Source organism: Vicia villosa, linkage group LG5 (assembly GCF_029867415.1).
Source record: "Vicia villosa cultivar HV-30 ecotype Madison, WI linkage group LG5, Vvil1.0, whole genome shotgun sequence".
NCBI classification, from domain to species: Eukaryota; Viridiplantae; Streptophyta; class Magnoliopsida; order Fabales; family Fabaceae; genus Vicia; species Vicia villosa.
The window spans coordinates 938078-965933 of NC_081184.1; the positions used below are offsets into that span (position 1 = coordinate 938078).

The following is a 27856-nucleotide window of genomic DNA, read 5'->3' on the forward strand; positions in this document are numbered from 1 at the left end:
ATGTTAAGTAACCACTTTGATATGAAGGACCTAGGTGATGCTTATGTTGTTTTAGGCATCCAAATTTTTCGCGATAGGTCACGTGGTATTCTTGGTTTGTCTCAAAAAGGATATATTGAAAGGATCCTTAAGCGATTCAATATGCAATCTTGCTCTCCGTGCAGTGTGCCTGTCCAAAAGGGTGATAAGCTCTCTAAATCTGAATGTCCTCAAAATGCTAAAGAAACTTCTGAAATGGAAAGGGTCCCATATGCTTCCGCTGTTGGCAGTTTGATGTATGCTCAAGTTTGTACTCGTTCCGATATTGCATATGCAGTTAATGTTTTAGGGAGATACTTGAGTAACCCAGGTTTGGGTCATTGGAAAGCCGTTAAAAAGGTCATGCGATATTTGCAGGGAACCAAAGATTACATTTTGACCTATAAGAAGTCTGACCAACTTCAGGTCGTTGGTTATTCTGATTCTGATTTTGCGGGTTGCCCTAACGACCGAAAGTCTACTTCCGGCTTGATTTTTATGATGGCAGGAGGAGCTATTTCGTGGAAGAGTGTTAAACAGACTCTTACAGCTACCTCAACCATGGAGGCAGAATATGTAGCTTGCTATGAAGCTACTTGTCAAGCTATGTAGCTGAAGAACTTAATCTCTCGCTTCAAAGTTGTTGAAAGCATATCTAGGCCACTTGTGATATATTGTGACAATTCTGCTGCTGTACATTTCTCTCAGAACACTAAGAGTTCTTCTCGCTCAAAGCATTTTGATATTAAGTATCTATTTGTCAGAGAGAAAATTCTTGAATTTCAGACTCGAATTGAGCATCTTGCCACAGAGGACATGCTGGCAGATCCACTGACCAAAGGCTTAACTGTTGGAGTTTTTCAAAGGCATGCAACCAACATGGGTGTAGTTAAGTCATTTGATATTTTGGATTAGTGGGAGTCTGATTGTTATATTTAAATTATTGTAATGAGATATGTATAAGATGACGTCAATTTAATAATCATATCTCTTATAGCATTTCAGATGCTTAGACCATTATTGGATTACAAACTTAATTATATTATGTTAATCCATATTCATTATTGTTATGTTGGATGTGAGTATTTGACATGCATGATTTGTTTTCCCTATAGGATACAATTTATGTATTGTTGAATGGTGTTTTCTCACACTGTTTTGATGATAAATAATTGATATATTTGTTTATGATAATTATTATATTTTAGTAATTAATTAAAGTCATCCAAGTGGGAGAATGTTAAATTTTATGGATTTACTTTAATTAATTATTAAATAAAATATAATTATAATATCAATTATTATTATTTTAGATAAAATGAATAATATATTGGGCTTAGTTGTTGAATGACCCGTGATGGGTTGGGCCATTCTTTTGGTTAGCCTGCTGAGATGTCCCTTCCCTCATCTGGTGGTTATATATTCTGACTATCCCATTAGGTCAGATATCAAGCCGTCGTACCATCAGATAGAGGGCAGTAGTATCCTCAGTTTATCGTTTTTGTATTCGTTCAAATGGATTCAACCATGACAGGTACATGTTTATTGCAATATTTTATTATAATGTATAGTACAATTATATCTATGAAATTGGTTATACGGTTCATATTCCATCATTTACTTCATAGAAGAAAAATAGACAAAAACCAAGAACTAATCCATGTATTTTTTATGCAGCCCTTATCATATTCTATAAATGATTTATTTGAAGATTGTAGAGTAACCATTAAAATTAGCTTGTGTCAAAAATCCAAAATCAAATGAGAAGTGTTATTCTTACACTAATTTTTTTACACTTGTACTTACACCATGTATAATACAGCAGGTGCATGTGTTATTTTGTATTAGAAAAAGTAGAATAACATGTCTTCATGAAAACAATTGATGAAATTTATCTGTCTCTTGATCTTCATTATTTCCAATGTGTTTTATTCCTCTTTAATTTTTTGATCTGAAAAAAAAAAAGCATATTAAAATCAAATCCATCAACTTACTCATCTCTAATGTAAATCTTTTTATACTCTTTAATTTTCAGTTTCAGAAATAAAAGAAATATACACATCAGATTCATCCAAATATATCCAAAAACAAAGAATCTTAAAGATGGAAAATTAAAGACTAAAGAAAATAAACATATATTGATTTAGTTACTGTCAAAACATTATTGAAAATGGGAAATGATATTAAATATGTTTAGACAAACAACTTTAGTTTTAAACTCTCCTTAGAGAAAGTCTTCACACATTCTTTATATTTGACAATTTTGTCTCTTTTTATTCATACTCATTTCTTAACTCCAGAACTGCAAGCTTTTCTTCATCACCATTATGTTTTTGTACACAGAAAATTTAATCTAAAATGTATAGATAATTTGAACGGAACACAATTTTTTTGGAAAGCAGAATCTGTAGTCAAAAGTATGTCATATTCAAAACCAAAACATTTATGAAAAGTAGCTTCACCTTTGAATCCATCTCTATAGATTTCAGATCTGATGGTTTCGATTTCAAATCCGAAAGATGCATGAGAAGAGAAACTTTGGTGAAGAGTGATGAATAGCAACTGAAAAAATGAAACAAAAAACTGAGTTAGTTATTAAAAACATAGATAATAAACAAATATTTGTAGAAGAAAGATGAAGTATGTGACAGAGGTGGTGATGGTTATTCATTGTTTTTTTAGGGTTTGTTTCAAAGAAGAAGAATAAATAACAAAGAGAGTTTTATGATGTAATAATGAAATGAAAATAGTTGTGAGGTTGAGTCTCAAAAAGACTATATTTGTGTTTCCAAGAAAGAAGATAGTAATATTAAAATATATGGAAAATGAAAAAGTGTTGGGTTTGGTGAAATGAAAGAAAATAAAAGGTTGAAGAAAAGGAAACGTGAAGTGAGCAGAATATAGAATTACAACCAAGACATCCACGTGGCTGAAGTAGAAAGCAAAGGGGCAAATAAGTACTTTCCAAATCATAAAACTTTCTTATATTGTAGATTATATTGAAGAGCTGAATATCTATCTACGTAGTAATCGAAAGATCTTTCAGCTGTTGCGGATCTACTTCGGATGGAGACCTGGTCAGGGCACACTGTGCAGTAGTTGTTTTGGGGAAAGCAATGACATCCCTGATTGAACTAGCCCCTTCCAGCAACATAACCAGTCTGTCCAAACCAAAAGCTATGCCTCCTGCATTTGTTTCATATATAATAACAATCATCAGCTCCTAAACATATTGAAACATTGGTGCACAACATGTTTTCATAGTAGTGTTCGAATGAGACAACATTTGACGAGTAGTGTCGCATTATTCTACTCCCCAAGTTTTTTCCCTCCGATGAAATTATAAAATTGTGAAACTATTTTCTGTTTCTGCAATTCTGGTCTTAAAATAAGTTTGGTTTATCTTAAAATGTTTGATGTCTTATTTATAAAAGTATCTATTGCTATAAACCATTTTAGAAGATTTACAAATATACATACCATGTGGGGGAGCCCCCATGTCAAGCGCTTTAAGAAGATAGCCAAACTTTGCTTCAGCCTGAAAAAAATTATAAAGCATAATTCTGATCAGCCAGAGCTACACATGCATTCGAAGATAAAGAAGGCTATGATTGGAATCATATTTACTAACCTGCTCCATTGAGATGCCTACAATCTTCAAAACCTTTTGTTGTAAGTCGCGTTTATAAATTCTCAAACTTCCTCCACCAATCTGACCAAAAATATAATAGTTATTTATGCGGATATCGGTCGTGAAATTGTTAACCTCGGAGTTTGTAATTTTGTAATTTTTGATATTAAATATGTTCCTCCTTTTTAATTTTGCCCTTATGTAATCCAAACTTTGTTAGGCTTTTAATTTAAAGTTTTATGGATCTTTGTTAACTTAATTTTATTTATTTATTTAACACTGCTGCACTTTTTTTTTAGCACTATGAAAGTAGATCGGTTTAAGTTTTAAGCTTGCATGCCAAATGTTAGAAATAATTGTGATTGTTTAGACTGCCTCTTGTGCTTTGAGACTATGAGTTCTTTTGATCAGCCCGAGAATTAACTCATTCGAGTACAGGGTTTTGTGCATGCTTGGTAAGCTTTCCGAGTCGTAAACGTCTACAGCCAATATGTCAAAGTATAACCGACTATCATGGTATAAGCCCCAAGCGTTTGTTATTTGCTTTGCTAGCTCGTTTCAAACGCTTTCAGATTCTCGACTTTGCATCCCCCTTATGACAAGACGGGTTGCCTAAGCAAGTTCTGAACAGTCGGGCAGTATTAACTCGTATACTTAGCTTTTGTAAGTGTAGTACTTCAGAGAATTTTGACTTGGCTTCTGCAAGAACCTTTGCATTTAGCGTTGCCGAAGCCGCTTATGCCAAAGGCTTTAAGGGTGTGCATGAACTCTGAGCTCTTCCATCCCTTGTAGGCCTTTTGTTATGCCGGGAACTATTCCGAGTCCACGATGGCACCCGAGAACTTTAACGCTCCACAGTATAGAGTGATTTCCCCTTGATGATAAATTATAGGCAGTCTAGTTAGCGGTATTTCGACAAAAATGTTTAAAAGAGCATTATGTATTTGATTTTATAATATTATACAGCTTGTTCCTTAGCAGATTTTGATTGAGTAGTCAAACATATAATGACATTGGAATATATCTTAAAAGTTTTCATTGAAATTCATACATCATATGTTGGTATAGTGGTAATTTTATCTTAGTTTTCCTGTGAAAAAACAATACAAATACACAAATTGGTGTGTACAGACTCAAACTCACAATTTGTCAATTAGCAATTTGCCTTTGGGGTGGTTGGGATGGCCATAACAAGCTTCAAGAATAAGTACTGCAAAAATCTCCTATGCACTCTGGTTTGCAGTTTTATACACTCTGCAGTGGTGCAGTGGTTGAAGAAGATCTAGATCTATGTTATATTGAGTACAATATATTGTATTTTGAGAAATTTGGTTTTGTGTAAATACAGAAGAGGAAGATGGTAAAGGTTTGAGCCAACTTTATAGAGTTTTTTTTGTTGAAGGAAATGACCTAGTTCTTCGATACAAACACATAAAATTTGGAGGAATTATCATCCAAATTTTGTAAAGGGAATGATCAAAATCAGCTGTTAACTAAAAATTCAATTCACACAATGGCATGACTTCCTTAATATAATATAAATATAATGATACAAGTTACAACAATCTCAAAACCTTTTGTTTAGACTCTAAAACTGCAGACTTAAGTTGCAGTCTGTCCACATAAAATAAAGCCTTGAGTTAGGCACTGAGCAGAGTGAATTTGATCTTGGGTTCCTGATACAATCACCTGCCCTTCTGTAGCACCAGGTTTTGGATCATGAACAACCACATTTGCACCAGAGATCTGAGGATTAAGATACTACAAAAGTCAAAACACTAAAGAGACAATAAGAAATGAATCGAAAATCAGATATAAACAAACCTGTCGAATTTGATTTAGGTTGCTGCTGTTCTCCCCGTACACATGGATTAAATATATATGAGGGATGGTGATCTCAACGGTTGAGCCATTCCTGGAAATAATATACAAATCGCTATAATGTATCAGGTAAAACAGTTTGATCTATGTTGAAGCACCTAACAAGAACTTGTATAAAATATATGGTCAATTTAATAGGGTAAAAGCCCTAAACTCACATTCCAGCTGTTGCCCCTGGATTTCCTCTGCTAGGTGCCTGAAATACAAAACCTAGGGGTTATAGCATAGTTCTTGAATTCACCGAGTATGCACTATGCACAAGGAAAAAGGGCCAGCGCAAAGTTGAAACACCCCACCCTCCAAGAAAAATGCTCAGACTATATATACTATCTATGAATGTAAAGCTGACCTGAGGATTCCATGATCTTGGAGAATTAGGTCCTTCATAGCCATGAGGATAGGGAACTCGGTCCATATTTGGCGGACCGCGGCCCATACCATGTGAATATGCATGCTGATGATGATCAACAGGCATGGCGGGGCCAGCTGGATGGTCAATCCCATGAGGAAGTCCAACATGAGGAGGCGGAGGAGGGTGCCCAGAAGGCATCATGTGATTTCTTGGCCTATGTAAAGGAGGGGGCGTCTCTGGGAATGGTGGCACATGTGGCGGCGCACTAAAATTTGGAGGAGTGTTCTTCATTGGGAAAATAGTTTCTCGAATTCGGCTGGTTATGTGAAACAAAGCATCTTGCACAGATTGTAAGGTCCCGATAACCTGTTGGGTTTGAACCAAAATAACAAACTCTTAAGAATTATCTAACAATTTAATAACTAACTAGCTGTCTTTGCAAAAAAAATAACCAAGTTATCTAACAACTCTAATCATCTTTTATTATATTTCCTAACAGCATGCCATCAAGTTTTTATTTACATAGCATAAAAAATGCATGTACTTAATAGCCCAAATTACCTGTACAACTTCTTCGTTGTGGGAAATGAACTTAATCTGTTCCTTCGAAAAGATGCGTATACTGGCACCTGTAGCTCTTCGCATTTCTGAAATAACATGACCTCCCTTGCCCAAGAGGCACCCTACTTGTGGTGAACGCACAAGGAGCCTAGCAACAACTGCATTACTCTGCTCAAATCCAATCTCTGTAAGTCGACCATGAACGCGAAATACAGCATCTTGAGTCGGAGAATGCTTTTGTTCAGAATTCTGCATAAACATATATCATATTTAGTTCAATTTCCTTAACAAATATCAGAGAAATTATATGTCGGATTCATAATTTTCTTCTAGTCTACTAGACTACTACAAATCTCCCAAAACATGTCAACACTCGTAATGAAGCTATCAACACAAGAAAGTTACCATAGTTAGAATAACTCAACAGCAACTCAGTAAACAATCTGAAGATGGACCCCAGCCACAAAATCCATCTGTTTGAGTATAACAAAAGAACAATCATATTTTAGATTTTTTAACAAATATTTCTAGAATAGTTTTAACACTGGAGAGCCAGTTATCAATAGTATCGACACCATTCAAAGCGAGGGACTGCACAATATCAAAGAGCCGGAACTATTTAAGGCTACCAAAACAGAGTTAAAGAAGAAACTTTCGGCTAATTTACCGGTCTCTCCATGCAAAATGGTATCTTATGGACAAGTAAGGTTTGCAGTGCAAACTAATAGATAACTATTTAATAACCTATCATACCTCTAGTGCAGATATGACGACCACACGTTCATCTGTATCGGGTCCTGCATCAACTATTTGTATAGACGCACCGGTTTCGTTCTGTAGAGCCCGCACCATAGAACCGCCTTTTCCAATAAGACTACCAACTTTGTCATGCTGACACAACATCTTAAAGACAACCTCCTCTTCCACAAACAGTCTATGAGAAGGCCCAACACTCTCAGAGCCTGGAAATGATGAATAACCTCTGGAATAATGATCAAGAGGACGGGGACCCCGTTGAGAATAAGGTTCAACCTGAGCACCACCAGGCGATTTTAATGAACCAGAATTGCCTACATTATCCTGAAGACAACTCGTAACTGCAAGAAGGGCTTTCTTCACTGCATTATAATTTCCAGTTATCTGCATCCACCATATACCCCAACATTAGTTTCCCATAACTCACAAGAAATAAAGTGAACTAAACAAGCACTTCAATTTACAACAACGAAGCCTTATCCCACTACACAAAGTTGGATAAATAGACCAACTGCACCATAATATTCTTGTCATAAAACACATTGATAGCCAATCTATTGGCCTCTAACTTTCTTTTAATAATTTTGCTTATCATTTTTCTTAGTCTTTCTCTGTCGCGCACTAACACTTTAGATCAACGGCATGTTTGGTCCTTGACATGTGTCATTGTCAGACACTAACATGATACAAACACTATAGTTTACTAAAAATCATGAAAAAAGAATGGAATTAGTAATGCTAATTCAAAATAATAACGCTAGAGATACTATATATACTATATGTCTCAAATTGGTAATTAGTAATGCTGATTCAATATATTTCTATATCTACAATTATGCATTAGTTAATACATTAACTTAAAAATAATAGAATTAAAATAAGAAAAAAGACCTGAATGAACTCATCTCCAGGTGGAGGAATCGGAGATTGGTCTTTAGGCAAAACCCTAATCTGAGCTCCACTTTCTTGCCTAATCTTTTCAATCATCTTACCACCTCTACCAAGCACACATCTAACCTGATAACTAGGTGCTACCAATCTACACCCCACCGTCGAATTCGAGTTCGAACTCGAATTCGAATTCAAACTCTTATTCTCCTCATCCTTCTCCACAATTCTCTCAAAAACCCTAATCAAAGCAAGTTGCGCAGCGGATTCTTCAGGAAGTTGTTCGGCGGCGGGGGAGATGATAACAACCATGCGGTCATCGTCGGAGGTGGCGTCTCCGGTGTAGTGTTCAATTAGAATCTTGACTCCGTCGGTGGAAAGTGTGAGTATGTCATCGGATTTGGAGGCGGGACATGTGATGCGGAAAACGGTGTCGGATTGTGTTGGAGGAACATGGCGTCGCTTGGTGCTGTTTGACATCACGTTTTAGGAAATCAAAGAAACCAAAGTGATCTTCAGTTCCAACTCGCAAGTGCGTTCGAACTCACTTCTCAGTTCTCACTGTTAGTTACTCAGTTAGTTATATATCAGAGAAACAAATATGTGGCGCAATAATGTTGTAATATCAGCAAAAATAAGACACTCTCCTCGTAACTGGTCGGTCAAGGACGAGGTTAACTTGAGTTTTCTTTAGTATCTAAATTAAGTATTAGTATGTCATGGAACTTAATATCTAGTTTAGTAACTTGATTTTATAAATTATTTATTCTTAATGACTTAGTGAAAAAATATTTAGTTTTAAACTAATCACTAATATATGTAGTGAACTATGAATAAAACTAATCAATTTGATTAACATGAATATAATCGGTTTTAAGGGTCCACCATTAGGCTTAGGTGGTGGAGAGTAATAATATATAAATCAAGCATTTAGTGCTTAACTTCCGTTGTAACAAATGATTTCTATTTGTTCGATCCATTCCTAGAGATGCTCTCTCTTTTCTCTAGAAACTGCACCCTCAGCCCTTTAGAGTTTGGTGGCCACCTCTCACTTTTACGGCGGCTCTCTTCTCCCATCTTTATAGTGGTAACCTCCTCCTCTTTTGAGAGTCTTACTCATTCCTTTCAACCACATCCACATGCTATTTTACAAACTAACTCACCCGTTAGTTACTTTCTTCCTCCTCTTCAAATTACTATGAAGTTTTTCTTCCCGTTTGTTGCAGCCACCACCAGAGCCAGAGCCACTAAGAAATGGGAATTTCGCAGTGGTTGGTTTCACATCTCAAGGTTAACAACAGTCAAGGTACCTCTATCTTGTGTCGCTATTTCAGCTCCAATGTCGGCAAGCATTCGTCGTCCTCCAAAACCACCACCATGGATGCTTTACACCTTGGCTTTGTCAAATTTATTGGCTTATGTTTATGATTTTTCTGTTTATGTTATGTCGTGTCTTTGTCTTTTGAGGTCTATGCTTGCACTCAAGGTGTTTGACAAAAAACCTTAAAAATGTTTTGTGTCTTGGAGCAACAGAGTCTACTTTTCTTCTACCCATCAATCAATTTCTGAACAGTTGATAAAAGTGGACAATATTGTGACCAATGATAGTCGTAATGCACAAATACACATCAAAGAAATCATTTGTAACTTTGTTTTGGGAAAAGACAGTGGCTTCTCTTTTCTATTTTTTCATTGATCATGTTCGGAAGCGAATGGATGCTTGGATGATTAGTTGTTGTTTCTGCCTCTGATTTGTTTATGTTCTGTTAACTTGTGATCATTCTATGTGTAAAGTCTTTAATGCCTATGTAGTTTTTCGTTTTAAATTTGATTCTACACTTTGGATGCGATATACTCTTTTTCAAGTGTCTGAAATTTGTAATGATTGTGTTCTCTTAATCTAGTGAATGCTTTACTTTTCAAAAAAAACTTTCGTTGTAACAAAAAATCATATATTAATTTAAAGATGATCACTCGATAAACAATATTACATACTAATATTACATCATTCATAGAATAATAATAATAATAATAATAATAATTCAATTGACAATTTTAATTCTTAATACAAGATATTTCTAATTCATAAGCTTATTCATAACAATAATGAAATTATATTCTCGTAATCTAAGAAATATAATTTAAAAAATTATAATGTAGTATTATATTCGTAAACACCCACAATAGGGCGATACGAGACCAACCCTCATCAGGCGTGTACTCCAGAACATGTCTCCTAGGTATGAATTCCCACTCAATATGTGGCTCTCCCTGAGGAGAAATATGGATGGTGATGTGCACATAGTTCATAACCACGTGTGGATGAAGTCATGATCAGGATTCCCTAAGAAGTAGGCAACCAATAAGTTTCCTAGTCAAGGTTGAGCGGTTACTCCTTTTTAGGATTTCCCAAATCTAAGCTCATAAACCTCTATAAATATCTCATCCTTAAAATTGAAATATCTACAAAAAATATCTCAAATACAAAGTTTGTCACCCTCGCGAGCTTGCTCTCACCATATTTAAAATACCTCCAAAATAAGACTTCTCACCCGCGTGAGCATGACCTAACACCAAAAACACTAAAGCCTCTGGCCATCCCTACCGACCTAAGGGTGCCACACATATGTATTTTTTTAACAAGTACAAATGTGTCCGCCATGGACCCTTCGTAAAACTGACTTGGGCCACACCTTCCATTATCACCACCATTTTGACGTTCACCAAAGTCTCCACTACTAGCCCTAACTGTCACCAATTATGGTTTCAGGAGGGAACAATTTCCCGCACAAAAGGATATTGGAAGTGGCAGTGATCATAATGCCATAATAGAGGTGGGCCCCGCCATGGACGGATGCATTGTCAAAACTAAACTCTATAGGACAATATCCTCAACATTCAACACCGCCAGTAGAAGGCTACCCCAATAGAGGAAGTGAAAGTGCTAGACCACTAATAACTTTCAGACGAGATATGGGAAACACATGTTCCCAAAGATTCCAATACTCCTTCCTTGGCGAAGTTCGATGGACGTAGCGAACCTTACGACCATGTTGCCTCCATTAACATATAGATGGTCATCATCAGAGCGCCCGATTCTCTGAAATGCAAGCTTTTATCTGGAACTTTCAGAGATGCAGCCTCGATTCTCTAATGTTAAAGTCTTAAGAAAGGGTGCCCAATTGAAAGATTATCAAAGAAAAATATTAGTTCAACAAATCTCTGAAAAGGAAATTTGGAATGCTCTTACCAGTATTTTCAAATAAACTTGAAGTATTACGAAGAAATATCTTATTGTTGTTGTGCTTGACTTTTTTTTAGGGGAATTATATGTATGCAGCCGTAAGTTGTGCCATTGTGACCTTGATCCCAAAGTTCACAAATGCAAAGACCATAAAAGACATGAGGCCAATATCATGTCGCACCACTGTCTACAAGGTAATCTAAAAAATTCTCACTTAGATTGAATAAGGTGATTAATACCGTAGTAGATGATAGCCAATCTGCTTTCCTGCCTGGCAAATTTATACATGATAATGTCATTATGGCCCATAAGTTGATTAAAGATTACAATAGGAAGCATATTTTCCCTAAATGTGTCATCCAAATTGATATCTAAAAAGCTTGTGACTCTGTTGAATGGTCTGCCCTGGAAATCATTCTTTAAGAGCTGAACTTCCTAGGCAATTCATCAATTGGATTACGTGTTATGTAACCAGTGTTTCATATAGATACACCATTAATGGCCAATACATCGATCTTTTGTAGGCAAAAGGGTTTAAGACACGGGGATCCCATATTTTCACTTCTATTTAATTTTCACTCCAAATGCGAAAAACTCCACATCACTAATATTCGCTGGAGGAAAATTTTGTTTAGCAACCAGGCAAGGCCTAGAGCAAAATTTAGTTTTTTGATGGCTTTAAATGGGAAATTTCCCACCAAAGATCGATTACTGAGGTATGATTTTATTAGTCAGAATATTTACTGCTTTTATGATAATGAAGAGTCCATGTATCGTCTCTTCTTTACATGTGATGGTGTAAATCATGTGTGGGAGGAAATCCTAAGGTGGCTAGACATTCGAAAAAAACATGGAAACTAGACTAGAGAGAAAGATTGAATGGTTAGAGAAACAAAGAAAAAGGGCTGGAGAATTCAACTGCTGAAAATAGCCATAGTTGAAAGTATCTATGAGATTTGGAATAGTAGAAATGCGAAGATCTTTTCTCAAAAAGATATTGATCCTTATTTTAAAGAGAGGATTATTCACAACATTATAGTTAGATGCATAATGAATAGAAAACTTCAAAGTCATGTGAATGTAGTACATAATTATATTAAGGATGATGCTAACTTGTGTCATTGGGGCACAAGTTAAGAGTTTTTTTTTACCAAAAGTTAAGAGTTAAATATAGTAAAAAACATTTAGAAATTGTGTATAAATTTAATAGAAATTCATAATTAATGATTTTGGTGTTTATTTCAATACAAAATTTCTAATTGTGGATTGTTAAATATGAGCTCCAAGGTCACAAGTTAGCATTACTATTATATTAAGAGAATCTCTTATTTCACTCCTTAGCGGTTCTTACGCACCATGTGTGTTTTCAAAAATATTCTCTGTTTTCGGATGTGTATCTTCGGAAACACATTTTTTTACTCAACGTTGATTTTTTCCGTAAATACATCTATTATTTAATTAAATTATTTTGAAGTTTTTTCTAATGTTTACTTGTTTAAACTACTTCCTTAAATATAACTCCGAAAAAATTTAAATCTAAAAAAAAAAGTGATTCTTGATGTGTATCTTTGAAAGAAAAAAACATAAATGAAATTTCGTGAAATGCTTAAGAGTATAAGTTCAAATGGTAAATGGTAGATTGAGATATTGTCTATATTGATTAGTTTGTTTGGTCTAGATCTTAGAGATCAGTTTCTAATTGACCGAGTTTTTGGTTAAATGAAATTTTATGCTATTTCTTCCAATAAAAATTAATATAATCCTATTATAAATACACAATTTTCATATTATTGTTTTAATTTTTTAAGAAGTGTGTGGGAGACGCAACATATATAAATAAACAAATAGTATATCACTAAAAGTAAAAGTTGTTGTGTGGTAGTCCAATAATTTAAATAATTTATGGTGTTTAATTATGCAGCGCAGTTACCGTACAAGCACCACACATCACAGCCACAAATTTAAAACATAGAAAATACTATGTTCAATTGACTTCCATAGTTATATATATATATATAAGCTCATATGAGTTAATTCAAGAAAATAAAATACATTTCTCTTCTAAAAGATTAATACATTTTTTGTTTTATTTAAATTGCATGAAGATGAAGTGCAACAAAGCTTGTGAACTTTGCAATCAACACGCTTCTTTCTATTGTCCTTCCGATTCAGCTTTTCTCTGCCGGAACTGCGACCACGCCGTTCACGGTGTTAACTTCCTCGTCGCTCGCCATCGCCGTCATATCCTCTGCTCCAAATGCGAAAGTTTCACCGGAATTCACATCACCGGCACCGAACTCCGTCGCTTTCCATCAACTTGCCGCTCTTGCTCACCGGAAAATCATTCCGATGACACCGATTCTCAATGTTCTTCTTCAGAGTCTTGCGTTACGGCACCAAAGAAGACCAAAGCTCGAAGGATGAAGACTTGTAAGACTCTGAGTTCTGTTATCGATGATGCCTCTCCGATCGGATCGGTGGCGGAGGAGCTTTTTGAGAAATGGAGCAGAGAGTTAGGGTTAGGATTTAAGGTAACGGTGGAGGGTTTGAGAAGGTGGAAGTTAGTGCCGTTGAAAGTTGGTGCTGCGGCGTCGTTTTGGTTGGGGCTAAGATTGTGTAGGGACGGTTGTTTAGCCACGTTTCAGAATCTGATTAGGTTGGAGAAAATATCAGGGGTGCCAGCTAAGCTTATTTTGGCCGCGAATGTTAAACTGACACGTGTCTGTATGCAGCTTCAAGTTGAAAGGGAAGAAGGATCTGATGAGTGCTGAGACTTTAACACTAGCTAGCCACCAATTCATTTTTATGTACCATAGTTAGTTATTAAAGAAAAAAATTTATGCTAGTTAGTTTATCATTTTTTTATAAGGTCCTAAATAGTTTAATATTGTCATATTATTTAAAATATAATAAAGTTAGAGTTTAAATACATTTTTGTCCTTTACAATAGGATAGTATAAATAGGAATTTTTTTTTTGAATAACCATATTTTTAAAAAAAATTCCAAAAATAACTAGGTTTTCAAAAAAATTACACAAATGTCACTTTTCAGCAGAAAAATACACGTTGTCGCCAGGGGGGTGGCGACAACAATGGGCTTTAGGTGTACTCGCCAGGCCCACTGGCGCCTATGTGTATTTTTTAGGTGTTGTCGCCACCCCCCCGGCGACAACACCCCCCCTTAATTTTTTTTTCTTTCTTTTTTTGTAATTTTTTTTCTTTAACATTAATTTCTCTTAATTTTTTTCAGTATTTTTTTTAATAACTACAATTTTTTAATATTATTTTTTAGTTTTTTTTTTAGTTTTTTTTTTTAACAACAATTTTTCAATAATTTTTTTATATTGTTTTTTTTATCTATCTTGTTAAAATTATTTTTGGAAGTTGGTGGTGGATTCATTATTTTGAAAGTTGGACATTCGTTAAAATAATTATATATTAAAATACAATAACGATACATTGACGATACAAATACATTAAAATTAAAGACATTTCAAAATACATTAACGATACAAATACATTATAATTAAAAACATTACAAAATACATTCACGATACAAATAAAAATCTTATTGCGCGCCACGTGGACCATGGTACGATCCACATTGAGGTTGCCGAATGGGTCGTGTAGACGGGTCACGAGTTGGTAATGCCCCCCTATTCCCGCGACGACGCCCCCCTCTATTTGGTTCGTCTTGTGCCATAGGCGACGGTCCCTGAATGAAACCTGGGTCTTTAACATCCTGACCTATAGAATTCCCTCCATAGGATAGGCGGGTGCCCGCGGCGCTGTCGAAGCTGTGTCTAGGCGGGTTAAAATTTCTCCTAGTGGGTGCGGCCTGGAAGTTTTGGAAGTTGGTGGTGGATCCGGTTTGGTTAAAATACAATGGTTGTGGCGGTGTGTTGAGGTCAAATTGTTGGTTGGGGTACTGTGATGTGTGTTGGTCGAATGTGGTGAATTGCGGGTATTCTTCTTCTATGCCCATGTCGGGGGTCATTGGTGGTGATCTTGAAGAGCCCCCCGCATGGAATTCTTGGAAATGTGATCTAGAAGAGCTCCCTGCATGGAATTCTTGATTTTGTGGTTGAGTTTGGGATGGAAAAAACTGGTGGAGTTGTTGGGAATGTTGTTGGTAAAAAGGTGTTTGTGGTTGCATTGGTTGTTGCTGGTAACTTTGTTGTTGTTGTTGGTGGTGTTGTTGTGGGTAATGTTGTTGTTGGTAATTTGGTGGTGGTTGTTGTTGTTGTTGGTAATTTGGTGGCGGTGGTTGTTGTTGTTGGTGGTAATTTGGTGGTGGTTGTTGTTGTCCTCCGAAATATGGAGGTTGTGCTCGCGGGTCAGCTAAATAGAAAGGGGCAGACACAATCATTTCAGGATTTGTGACCGATCTGTACCAGTTTTCATAGTCAACAGTTGGCTTCATTTCTCCCGGCGCCACAGGAAATTCTAGAACCGTTTTTGATCGACGAGCCCATATTTTACGCTGATCTATGGCAAATGACTTGTAATTTTTTACGTACCACTGTTCGCTAACCTTCGCAAGATGCCAACGTCCCAAACAGTCAGGCTCAGGTGGGTCAGGGATACCTTGATGCATGCCGAATTGGAGCTTGACACGGTCACTCGGGTGCATCTCCACAGTGGTGAACCGTATGATGGGTGATTTTGCTGTCCAAATAGCCGCCTCGTCAAGGTCGGGTACGTGGTCCAATTCCAAGTAAGGTCGCCAAATAAACTGCAAAGCAAATAATATTAATTTCAAAATATAGAAGATAGTTATTTTTAAAAATATATTTAGAAAATGGACATTTTTAGAGGTATTACATCTTGGGGTCCTAGTCGATCTAATATTTGGCGGTAGAAAATGATTTTGGATACAGGCGTATTGGACCAATCCATTCCGATTGCATTGAACCTAAACACATTAAAAGATATAAATCAATGTAGTTACAAATAATAATAGAATAAAAAGCACTAATTAAAATAAGATCCAAAAGTTACCTTGAAGCGTAAGGGAAGGCGTAACTGTTTGGATTTGCAGGGGCCAATACCGGCATTCTCCACCATGCCCATGATTGTAGCAAGAATGCACATCCACTAAATGTACAACTTTCCTTTTTTGCACATTTGCACAAGGAACTATAGAGGTATGCCAACACAGCCGAACCCCAACTATATGTCTTTATTGCATCAATGTCCCCAAGTAAAGACAAGTACATAAAATTAACACTATTTCCCGTGCCTTCGGGAAATAGAAACTTACCAAACAACAACATAATATACATCCTAGTTTTCTGCAGTATAGTTTCTTCGTCAGAAAACTGATCCAATTGAAGCCCATCATAAGCTAGCTGAAGGCCAGCAAGCTTTATACCTTGGCCCCTACCCCTTTGTTGCCCCTCACCCTCTATTAAATCCACACCCAACAATTCGACGCATAGGGCGTTTGGTTGTTGGACATTTCCATACACTGCCTTTCCGTTTGTTTTGAGACCCAATAACATGTACACGTCCTCTAGAGTGACGGTACATTCACCCATTGGAAGGTGAAAAGTATGAGTCTCAGGCCTCCAACGCTCACACAACGCTAATATAAACTTCATATCAACTGAGGTATGTGTTAAGTTCATTACCTCACCAAATCCCGCACGTTTAACGTAGTCCACAATCAAAGGGTCAGGAGCATTTATCCTACCAGCACGGGTCCTAAATCTCGTGACATCCTATAAAAAAAACACCTCCAATAAGTATTTGAAATTATTAAATTTAAGTAAAAAAAATTAAGCGTTAACTCAAACTTACATAAGCGGCAATGTTTGCAATGGTTCCTCGATGCTCTTGACCCATAGTTAGGAGAGACATGTTTGTTGATGATGAAACACAAAGTTGCTCTGATGATAAGTTGCTCTGATGAAAGTATGAGAGGTGATGAAGAAAATGAACAAGTTTGGGAACATATTTATAGCCAAAATGCATAGGTTATTACGAGATTCCCTGCAGTGTCTTGTCCCGTCAAGTCTGTGGTGGGGACGAGATTCCCTGCAGTGTGTTGTCCCGTCAAGTCTGTGGTGGGGACGAGATTCCCTGCAGTGTCTTGTCCCGTCATGTCTGTGGTGGGGACGAGATTCCCTGCAGTGTCTTGTCCCGTCATGTCTGTGGTGGGGACGAGATTCCCTGCAGTGTCTTGTCTTGTCAAGTCTGTGGTGGGACGAGATTCCCCGCAGTGTCTCGTCTTGTCATGTTTATTTTATATTATTGCATGCAGTGATTTATCATAATTTTTAATTCATTTAAAACATATGATTATAACAGATTTTGAGGATTTTATATTAAATTAGCGCAGATATATATATTATGGAAAACATTAATTCATTCATTAATTAAAAAGGTACATTGCCAATAACCAACACAGAAACTAAAACATCTAAGAAAATAACACATAACAACTTGTAGTACACGCTCGATCATTGCAACACTTAATCTAAACTACTCGAGTATCACTGCAAGAACAAGTGGATCTTCAACGCCTCGGTTAACCTCTCCACTGTGTGTCCAAAACATTAGATCCACGTCCACATCGTCTTTCACACGGTCCCAATAATACATGTAGGTGCCTTCTGGATTATTATCCGTCAACGTAATGTATGGACAACGGTAATCTATCTGTTTAACTTTTCTGGTCGGACCATCTAGTTGACGAAACCCAGTGTTGATGGCTCTAACAATTCTCTGGAAATTCCAATGGGGGTTAAGGCAGACACGCATGTGACTACCTTCCTCAAAAAAAACGACAGCCCAAACTGAGTTCATTTTTAGTGTTTGCAGTAAGAATGAAGAAAGAGTTGGTACTTCAACTCCACACACACACACCTTTATTTATAGTGGGTGAAATACCGCGGAAAGTAATTTTGCTAATTATTAATAACTTAAATACTAATTGGAAACTTTGTAATGTTAAAAAAACATTTCATTAATATATGCTCAGAGCATTTAATTGGACGGTACAGAAGTAGCTGAAATGATAAAGAAACTGCAACATCTAGGATATTACAACGGTTAGGACAATGTCTTCTCTGTCCTCCATCATTCGAGTGCATTGAATGTCGTCCTCCATTGTCTCCCACCAACGCTGTCTTTCAAGAAAAACACCTCCCCTTGTTCTAAGTCTCTTGATAGATCTGATTTGTTCGCCTTGACTCCACTCTCCCTCCAAAAACCTGAGAAGGGTTCTCTTAAGCTGGTCCATGGATTGAATGTTCCAAAACATTACCTGCATGGGAGGTTTGACGGCAGAGAAAATAACGTATCCGTTCCTTCGAACAATGGGAGGTTGATAGTCCAAACGCCTTACAGGTGGTGGAGGCTCAGTAGTCCGGTGCGTGCTATCTGGCCTTATTCGAGATCTCATTTTTTCGTGTGTGTACTGATGCACACAAGAAACCCTAATTTATAGAGGGACAATTAGGGTTTCATTTACAAGGAAAAAACATAAACAATAATTTTGAAGAATAAAATTCAGGGCCCCACATGGTCCCCATCTGTTTTCTGTCCTTCGCATGCGTCCGAAACGAGTTCCTGTACCCTAGCATGCGCCTGTAATGATTCCTGAAGCGATTCCTGATAGATTCCTGCAACGATTCCCCCTATCTTCATGCATGCAGCCCTATCTTTTGTGGCATGCATTAGTCATGTCAAAGTTACTATCTTGTGCAGAATTATTGCTTCATTTCTTGCATGCATTACCCTTGTGTAAGAGGTGGGGACGAGATTCTCTTGTGGCATGCATTAGTCATGTCAAAGTTACTATCTTGTGCAGAATTAATGCTTCATTTCTTGCATGCATTACCCTTGTGTAAGAGGTGGGCACACACATCTTTTGTGGCATGCATTAGTCATGTCAAAGTTACTATCTTGTGCAGAATTATTGCTTCATTTCTTGCATGCATTACCCTTGTGTAAGAGGTGGGGACGAGATTCTCTTGTGGCATGCATTAGTCATGTCAAAGTTACTATCTTGTGCAGAATTATTGCTTCATTTCTTGCATGCATTACCCTTGTGTAAGAGGTGGGGACGAGATTCTCTTGTGGCATGCATTAGTCATGTCAAAGTTACTATCTTGTGCAGAATTAATGCTTCATTTCTTGCATGCATTACCCTTGTGTAAGAGGTGGGCACACACATCTTTTGTGGCATGCATTAGTCATGTCAAAGTTACTATCTTGTGCAGAATTATTGCTTCATTTCTTGCATGCATTACCCTTGTGTAAGATTTCTTGCATGATATATAGGAACTACTTCACATACTATTTTTTACAACCATCACAACTCTCCCAAACATTTCTTCCTTTTACAACACAACACAATTCTCACATTTCTTCTTTCACAAACACATATCAAAATTATGGCATCCACCTCGCAGTTCAAAGTTCGTGTTCATATGAATGGTGAGACATACCACTGCGACACAAACGGTTTTCTATTTAGAAACACAAACTCAACACGTTTTGCTCTAAATAGACAATCAGATTTCTCTTATCTAAAAAGGAAAATCGAATCCAAAATAAGAGAACAAGTGTCTCAGATATTTTACCGACAACCCCTTCTTCAACCTAACAACTCAGTCATATTTTGTCAATCACAGATAACAACCGACTTAGAGGTTCAAAACATGTTCCTCACCCATGAGCATTTTGGTTATGATTATCTGGAACTGTACATAGTGGTTGAACAAAATGCTCCTTCGCAAAATATTCAGTCACAAGTTATTGATCCTGTTGTTGATGACGAACAACAACCCGAGCATGTCATTGACGAAGAAACTGATATAGAAGATGTTGTTGATAAGTTGGTGAATCGTGAATCCGAAGATGAAGGTGACGAAGAAGTTCCAGTACCGGATCGAGTACCGGATACACATGCATATTCACCTCCGGCACATTTCACAACGCTTAATTTAGGAGAGGACGAGCCATCGTCCGATATGTTCTACAATCCATATATGAGGTCAAGCGAGGAGTTAAAAGAGGGTGACACGTTTCGTTCGAAGGATGATTGTCTGTTGGCTATAAAAAATTGGCACTTAGCAAATTGTGTTGATTTTAAAGCCGATCGATCAAATCCAGAGAGAGTCACTATTGCATGCAAAAACCCGGAATGTGGATACATGCTGAAGGCATCATTCAGAAAGAAGTTTAACGCGTGGGTGATACGTTCGATATCTCAAGCCCACACCTGCGTCACCACTAACATGGCGCAAGATCATCGAAAACTCAGTCATGACATGATATGTCATACCATCATTCCTCTGGTCGAAACTGACCCATCCCTGAAGGTGAAGACAATTATTTCTCATTGCGTTTCTGTGTTCAAATACAGACCTTCGTACAGAAAGGCTTGGTTGGCGAAACAGAAAGCAATTGAAAAAGTCTACGGCAACTGGGAGGAATCGTACCAACAACTTCCTCGATACCTGGCTGCACTGCAATTGTATTCACCTGGGACTGTTAGTATATTGGAGACACTGCCGGCACAGTCCCAGGACGGAACCCCTCTCGAAGATAATGGAATCTTCCATAGACTATTCTGGGCGTTTCGACCATGCATCGTCGGTTTTGGTTTTTGCAAGCCGATTATTCAAATTGATGGCACGTGGCTGTATGGGAAATACAAGGGAACTTTGTTGATGGCGGTCGCGCAGGATGGAAATAGCAACATTTTTCCAATAGCCTTTGCTTTGGTAGAAGGGGAAACAGCTGCTGCTTGGGGTTTCTTTCTGAAGAATCTCCGAGCTAGAGTCGCTCCACAACCTAATCTTTGTTTGATTTCTGACAGGCACGCTTCTATTGACAGCGCATACAACAATCCGGCAAATGGTTGGCACAACCCTCCGTCTAAGCATGTCTACTGTATTAGGCATATAGCACAGAATTTTATGAGAGAGATCAAGGATAAATTTTTGAAGAACCACTTGGTGAACGCGGGGTATGCCTTAAACCAACCTGGATTTCAATACTACCGCCGAGAAATAGCGTTGACAAATCCAGATGCAGGGAGGTGGATTGACAGCATTGATAGAGCAAGATGGACTAGGTCATACGACGATGGGGCTATGTGGGGCCACATGACTACAAATCTTGTGGAATCAATGAACGGGGTTTTCAAAGGCATACGAAACCTACCTGTAACTGCCATTGTTAGTGCTACGTATTTTCGGATGGCAACTTTGTTCGCCACACGAGGTAAGAGGTGGAATTCAGTGTTACAAACACAACAGGTATATAGCGATGTCTGCATGAAATATATACAACAGGAATCTGCCAAGGGTAACACTCATCGAGTGACCGAGTTCGACCGTCATGGCCACACCTTCAGTGTCAAAGAAACAATTGACCATAACCAGGGGCTTCCACGACAAGAGTATCGCGTCAATATCCCAGGTCGTTGGTGCGACTGTGGCCAATTTCAAGCATATCGCATGCCTTGCTCCCATGTCCTTGCAGCATGTTCACATACTCACTTTGATGCATTATCTTTGGTATCAGAAATTTATAAAGTATCAACGTTGCTCAACGTATACGACAACTACTTTCCGGTGGTAGCAATGGAGGCATATTGGCCTGTGTACGAGGGGGAAACAGTTTGGCATAACGATTTAATGCGTCGGAATAAAAGCGGTCGACCAAACAGCAGGCGTATTAGAACCGAGATGAACGTAACTGAAAAAATGCAGAGGAAGTGTAGTATATGTCGTGAGGTAGGACATAATAGGACCAAATGTCCCAATCGTGAATCTAGTTCCACAACATAGTTATTAGTTTCGATGATGTTTGTAATTTACTTTTTCAATGAAATGAACTTTTTTTTATAAATTTTATGGGTTACAACACAAAAAAGATTACCAAATAAATAATGGATTCATGATACATATTGAAAGAAATTACCAAATATTACCATGGAAAAAATATTTGGAACCAATAAAATTTACAAACATTTAAGAGAAAATAGTACCGAAAACATTAATATTGAAAGTAAAAAATTACCGAAAATATAATACCATGGAAAAAAAAATTATTTAAAAAATCCATGTTGAAATAATATTTGAAAAATATAACATAAAAAAAATTTAAGAGAAATTATGTTAAAGAAAAAAATTTTAAAAAAAAAAAGAAAAAAAAATAAGGGGGGTGTTGTCGCAGGGGGGGTGGCGACAACACCTTAAAAATACACATAGGCGCCAGTGGGCCTGGCGAGTACACCTAAAGCCCATTGTTGTCGCCACCCCCCCTGGCGACAACGTGTATTTTTTGGCTGAAAAGTGACATTTGTGTAATTTTTTTGAAAACCTAGTTATTTTTGGAATTTTTTTTAAAAATATGGTTATTCAAAAAAAAATTCTATAAATAGAGTTTGCATGCAATCATTCAAGTATATTTGATGGATAAAAAAATGATGATTCTAACATTTAAGTATGTAACATTTTGAACTATGAATTGTGGTATTTGTTACAAGCCTTAGTGGTGAGTTACTCCATGAATTTGGTTGCGAGCAAGCACCAACCATAGTTGATGTTCCATTACTAACATACTAACTATGGGTCTATGAGCATCAATTTTATAACCACACGTCACTTATATATTTTTTTCATTGGTTGGTCCCAACTTCGTCACTCACAATTTCTATTGTAGTAATTAAAATAAATGAAAGACTTAATTAAAGAGACGTTGAGCTACCACAAATAGAGTTGAGTTGGTAATTATATGGTGTTGAGTCATTTTACTTGGAACATATTTAGCAATAAATAAATACTCCTATATAATAATGGACCTAGATGTGTGGTCTAAAATATGTTTCTACTAAAGGTGATGCTTGAGAAGAGTGCATGAATGAATAGCTAAATAGCACTTCATTACGGTTGTTGTTGGAAGTTTCTCAAGAATCATTTTCATGGTTGTGAATGAGACATATGTGTTTTTTTTATTTGTGTATTGAGATTCTCTCTCCCAATGCTGTTATGTTTTAAACCACATGTTTCATTTCATTTGAATTTTTAAATAAGCACGTTAGTTTAGTTGTCATGTCTCATTCTTAATCATAATTGTTCCTCTTTAATTATTCATTTATTAATTCATGGCTATAAATTTTTTACGTTATTTTTGTTAACATGACACATGACAAGAACTGCGGATTACACCGTTAAAAAACTACTCTAGGTGTCCTTAACAATAAACACCCATTGAAAAAATATTTTTAAATTATTTTTCCCTCCGTCTCATACTAAGTGTCTTATTTGCACTTTTTCTATGTCTCAAAATAAATGTCTCTTTAGATTAACAATGCAACATTTATTATTTTTTCCACTACTATATCCCTATATATTAACTTTCACGTGTTTCAACAACTCCACTATCTATAATAAATAAGAGTACTTTAGTAATTGATATTAATTTTATCATTAAAATCAATACATCTAATCATTTTCTTAATATGAGACGGAGGGAGTATATATTTATTATTTTTTCAAAAGTAATTAACATTACTAATTTGCTTTATACATTGTAGGTAAACTTTCTCTCCATCACATTAGATGAATTATATATCATCAATCTCATGTTCTACGTCAGAATAATGATGTCATTTATGGAATTGACTTTTGATTTTTGCGAATTTCTATAAGAAATTTATCATATCTTTGTTTCACGCCATTTTGTTAACAATTTTGACTATCGATAATGATAACTTATCTTCTTGCTATCGAAAACAATGCTTTAATTTCGATCTTGTACGTCTTGCCATTGAACTTGGACATTTCTTCAATATTTGGAGGATCATCCTGCCTAAAGGACAGTAACGGAGCCAGCAAAACTATAAAGCCCGGACAAAAAAATTTCTCATAGTTAAGGGATATGCAAAAGAGACATGCCTCAGGATAAGAAACAATTAAGAAGAACCAAAGGTGATTAAATTTATATTAGAATTTTGAGACAATGAAAATGTGGATAGTATTCCCAACGAAGTGCTTTCGTTGCTGGTAACTGTCACTATAACAAGTTGCGTGGTACCGAGGATTCTGATTGAGGGGATGCTCATGCGACGAGGATTCTGATTGAGGGGATGCTCATGCGACATCACGTACATAAATAGAGACTATTGCCTTATAAAAGCGGGAATCTCCATACGTTTAATGATTCTATAACTCATCCTTACAGTACGGTACGGTCATTGTCTTATTTGTTCCTTTTACTTTCTCATATTTATTTTTAATTTTCTTCCTTTATTTTTAAAATTTCTCATAATTATTATTAGTTTATTTAATAAACATTAAATTTCTCATATTTATTTTTTAATTATTTAAAAAATATTTTCTTTTCTCCCGATAACTTTAAAATTACTCATATAGTTTACTCTTCTAGATCCATCAAAACAACTCAAAAACATATTCATCCCCATGTTTCTATTTATGGCTTTATTTGTGTGTTGAAATCATATTATAAATTATGTGTGTCTTTAAATGTAAATGAATGAGAGTTTTTATAAGAATTTGTTTGTTCTATGTAACTGTTTTTCCATCTTGCTTGGTGTATTTCTACTTAGTGATGACATGATCAAATTACAAAATATATATTAAATTAAGGATTTAATTACAATTTTTAGTTTGAAGTTTTATTTGATTTTTTTTAAATATTTAAAGACGAGTAGAGTAATTAAAACAAAATAAAACAAGGAAAAATATTTGATTCCTCAAAATAGAGCTATATAAATAAAGGTGAAAAATACTTGAAAAAAATAATATTGTAATTTTAGGGGATTTTTTAGTTACTCTATTCCATTTCAATAAGCAGCCAAACATAAAGAATGTCAAAGGAAAAAATAATCAAAAATTAATAAAATTATTTTGTAACTGCACATTTTTTGTCACACCAATTGAAATTGACACTCACTAGTTCTATATCTCCCACTATTAACAATTTCATCTAAATGAGTTCTAAGTTTGATCCCAAACAATCCTGTTTTTACAACATCAATTTCAGAAACCTTTGTAGTTTTGTTTATCTCCAAATTTGAACTTGAACACCATTCTCCTTGAACTATTCCATTAAAACTTCTATTAAGAACCAAGTCATCAATTTTTTCTAGAACAAGTTCATCTTCCCCGAATGGACGCGCAAATGCCACGCCAATTTCCATCATTATATCATAATGTGACATGTCAAGTAATTGAGATTCCGATGGATCATCGTCGAAAAGACTGTAAATTAGATTATTATCTACTATAGTATTTTTGAACTCTTGAGAGTTACATAGAACTGTGTGGAAATATGATTCCATAGGATAAGCCACATTGCTGAAAAACATTAGTAACCTTCTTGGTAAATTGTCCCATCCATAGATACAATACTCCATGAAAGATCTTGTAAGAATCATCCAAGGTGAACCTATTCAAAATCTAACACACGTCAGTGTCTGACTCTAACACGATACAGACACGTACGTTACGTTTCATTTATTCATTGTTTAAAACTATTATCACCGTTAACATAACCTGACTCTAACACGATACAGACACGTACGTTACGTTTCATTTATTCATTGTTTAAAACTATTATCACCGTTAACATAACCTGACTCTAACACGATACAGACACGTACGTTACGTTTCATTTATTCATTGTTTAAAACTATTATCACCGTTAACATAACACGACAGTGAAAGTATCAGTATCAGTATCATGTTTGTGATAGTGTAGACTGACCTCGAAATATCTTAAAAGCATCAGGAGTATCTCTGGCCTCAACAGCAAAGTAAAGTGGACTACTCTTATCATAATGTAAACTTGGGTCTACCACTATTTGATTCATGTTTCTTTGCCTGCACCAACAATTTATAACTATGATTGAGATATTTCACAATGCTTGTTCCTATCTTTTTCAGCATCTATAGTTATGACTATGATTGCTTGATTAAAACTTTGTAACAAGACATTATAATTAAGGAAATAAAACAAACCTTCATTTTGAGATTACTTACTCGTTCCTTAGTGTCTTGTTAGTATAATGAACAAAGTTGAGATTTGTTGGTAGGTTTGTGAAAGCATGAAGAATATCTACACAAACCTCATTTGAACATGAAAGTTGTCACAACCTAACTCATGAAACAAAAAAGTTTATAGTACAAATATGAACACTTACCATCTTGAGTGATGAGAGGATAATGAGAAGCACTCAAAGTGAAGAACCAATCCCAATCTTTGTTCAATTTAAGAAGCAAAGCCGCGGCGTGAAGAGAAGCCGAAAGTGAAGAAGATCCCATCTTATTAATTGCATAACTCTTTCCAACAACATTAACATTTTCGAATTCCTCAAAAACCTTAGAAGATTTAACATAAAGAGCTAAATCCATTCGTTCGGATTCAGATGAAAAATCGTCAAGTTGAAGTAGGTACTGATTTTGTGGATGATATATAGCTTTCAACAACCTCATCATCTTGTTAGTCTCTCCTTTGGTGCCGAAAATCCAATATGCGAACACCGGAGGGTACCCTTTTGCTTTTGTTACAAGATTTTTCTTAGGATCATTGAAGTTTTGCTGTAAATTTGTGATTGTGGTGGAATAATAAGAAACATTTGGAATATTCAATCTTGAAACTGTTGCAAATAGTAGCAAACAAACAGCAAGAATTAGAAGACATAGACAATAATCCAATCCTCTACATGAAAATTTTGATGTTCTCATTGAAATGTTTTTCTTGTGGATATGGGAAGAATCAAAGATTTATGAAATAGCATAATCTATGATAGAAATATGAGTAAGGTGGAAAATCAGTGTAGAAGGGTGTGAATGAATATGATTGAGAAAGAAAAAGGTGAGTGATGTTGAAACTTGTACCTAACGTTTGAAAGCTTGTGGTTGAAGGTATCAAAAAGTAGGATTGGAAATTAATATAGTAGTTAAAAGCTATATGGAAAAAGGGTTTACATGAAAAAGCTTTATGTTACTAAAATAGTATTATACTATTTTTGTATTGGTTTCAAAGTGAATTAAGATAGTACCTTTTTTTGACAAAAATGAAAGCAATGATACTAAATCTTATTATTTGGATAATTATAACTGTCAAACTTAGTAAAAAAAATGTCAAATTTGCAAACAATATATGTTGTAGAAAGATAAAAACCAGCTTAACTTTTAAAAATACAACACTGCAATGTCGAACAAGGGTGTTGTTTGTGTGTCATGGAGGTAGAACCAAAAACTTTCATGATTGAGCTAGCTAGCCAATTACCAATATAGCATAATTCCTTTTGGCCTGAAAAATGCAGGAGCAACATACTAGGGAATGATGAACAAAGTCTTCAAGGACAAAGAAGAAGAGCTAAACGGAAAGCATCTTTGCCTCATATTCTAAAGAGTCTAACGGTATAATATGAGGCTTAATCCAAAGAAGTGTACCTTCGGAGTCATGACTGATTTATTTCTGAGTTTTTATTTGACAGAGATGGGCATAGAAGCAAAACCCAAATAAGTGTGAA

General features: G+C 35.9%; 5 protein-coding genes across 6 annotated transcripts; 2 read left to right on the forward strand and 3 right to left on the reverse strand.

The window, feature by feature from the left end:
• On the forward strand, positions 1 to 630 carry LOC131601632 (secreted RxLR effector protein 161-like). The gene has a single exon (XM_058873502.1). It carries the CDS (start codon positions 1 to 3, stop codon positions 628 to 630), a length of 630 nt encoding a protein of 209 aa, XP_058729485.1.
• Positions 631 to 2894: 2264 nt separating this feature from the next.
• On the reverse strand, positions 2895 to 4872 carry LOC131601084 (aspartate--tRNA ligase, chloroplastic/mitochondrial-like). The gene is made up of 3 exons (XM_058872811.1): positions 3650 to 4872; positions 3499 to 3556; positions 2895 to 3204 (listed from the first exon to the last, which is right to left on the reverse strand). The coding sequence occupies exons 1-3, from the start codon at positions 3656 to 3658 to the stop codon at positions 3038 to 3040; spliced, it is 234 nt and encodes a 77-aa protein (XP_058728794.1). The 5' UTR covers positions 3659 to 4872; the 3' UTR covers positions 2895 to 3037.
• Positions 4873 to 5154: 282 nt separating this feature from the next.
• LOC131601083 (KH domain-containing protein HEN4) lies at positions 5155 to 8759 on the reverse strand. The gene is made up of 7 exons (XM_058872810.1): positions 8091 to 8759; positions 7197 to 7583; positions 6444 to 6692; positions 5880 to 6248; positions 5689 to 5726; positions 5474 to 5564; positions 5155 to 5395 (listed from the first exon to the last, which is right to left on the reverse strand). The coding sequence occupies exons 1-7, from the start codon at positions 8565 to 8567 to the stop codon at positions 5252 to 5254; spliced, it is 1755 nt and encodes a 584-aa protein (XP_058728793.1). The 5' UTR covers positions 8568 to 8759; the 3' UTR covers positions 5155 to 5251.
• Positions 8760 to 13324: 4565 nt separating this feature from the next.
• LOC131606085 (B-box zinc finger protein 32-like) lies at positions 13325 to 14377 on the forward strand. Its single transcript, XM_058878366.1, has one exon. It carries the CDS (start codon positions 13431 to 13433, stop codon positions 14100 to 14102), a length of 672 nt encoding a protein of 223 aa, XP_058734349.1. The 5' UTR covers positions 13325 to 13430; the 3' UTR covers positions 14103 to 14377.
• Positions 14378 to 25186: 10809 nt separating this feature from the next.
• LOC131606086 (beta-glucuronosyltransferase GlcAT14C-like) lies at positions 25187 to 27856 on the reverse strand. Of its 2 annotated transcripts, XM_058878368.1 has the most exons (6): positions 27777 to 27856; positions 27511 to 27633; positions 26519 to 26974; positions 26358 to 26433; positions 26083 to 26198; positions 25187 to 25764 (listed from the first exon to the last, which is right to left on the reverse strand). In XM_058878368.1, exons 2-6 carry the CDS (start codon positions 27584 to 27586, stop codon positions 25244 to 25246), a joined length of 1245 nt encoding a protein of 414 aa, XP_058734351.1. In that variant the 5' UTR covers positions 27587 to 27633; positions 27777 to 27856; the 3' UTR covers positions 25187 to 25243. The 2 variants fall into 2 exon arrangements, with proteins under 2 accessions (XP_058734351.1, XP_058734350.1); XM_058878367.1 differs by lacking the exons at positions 27511 to 27633; positions 27777 to 27856 and having other exon boundaries at positions 26519 to 27400.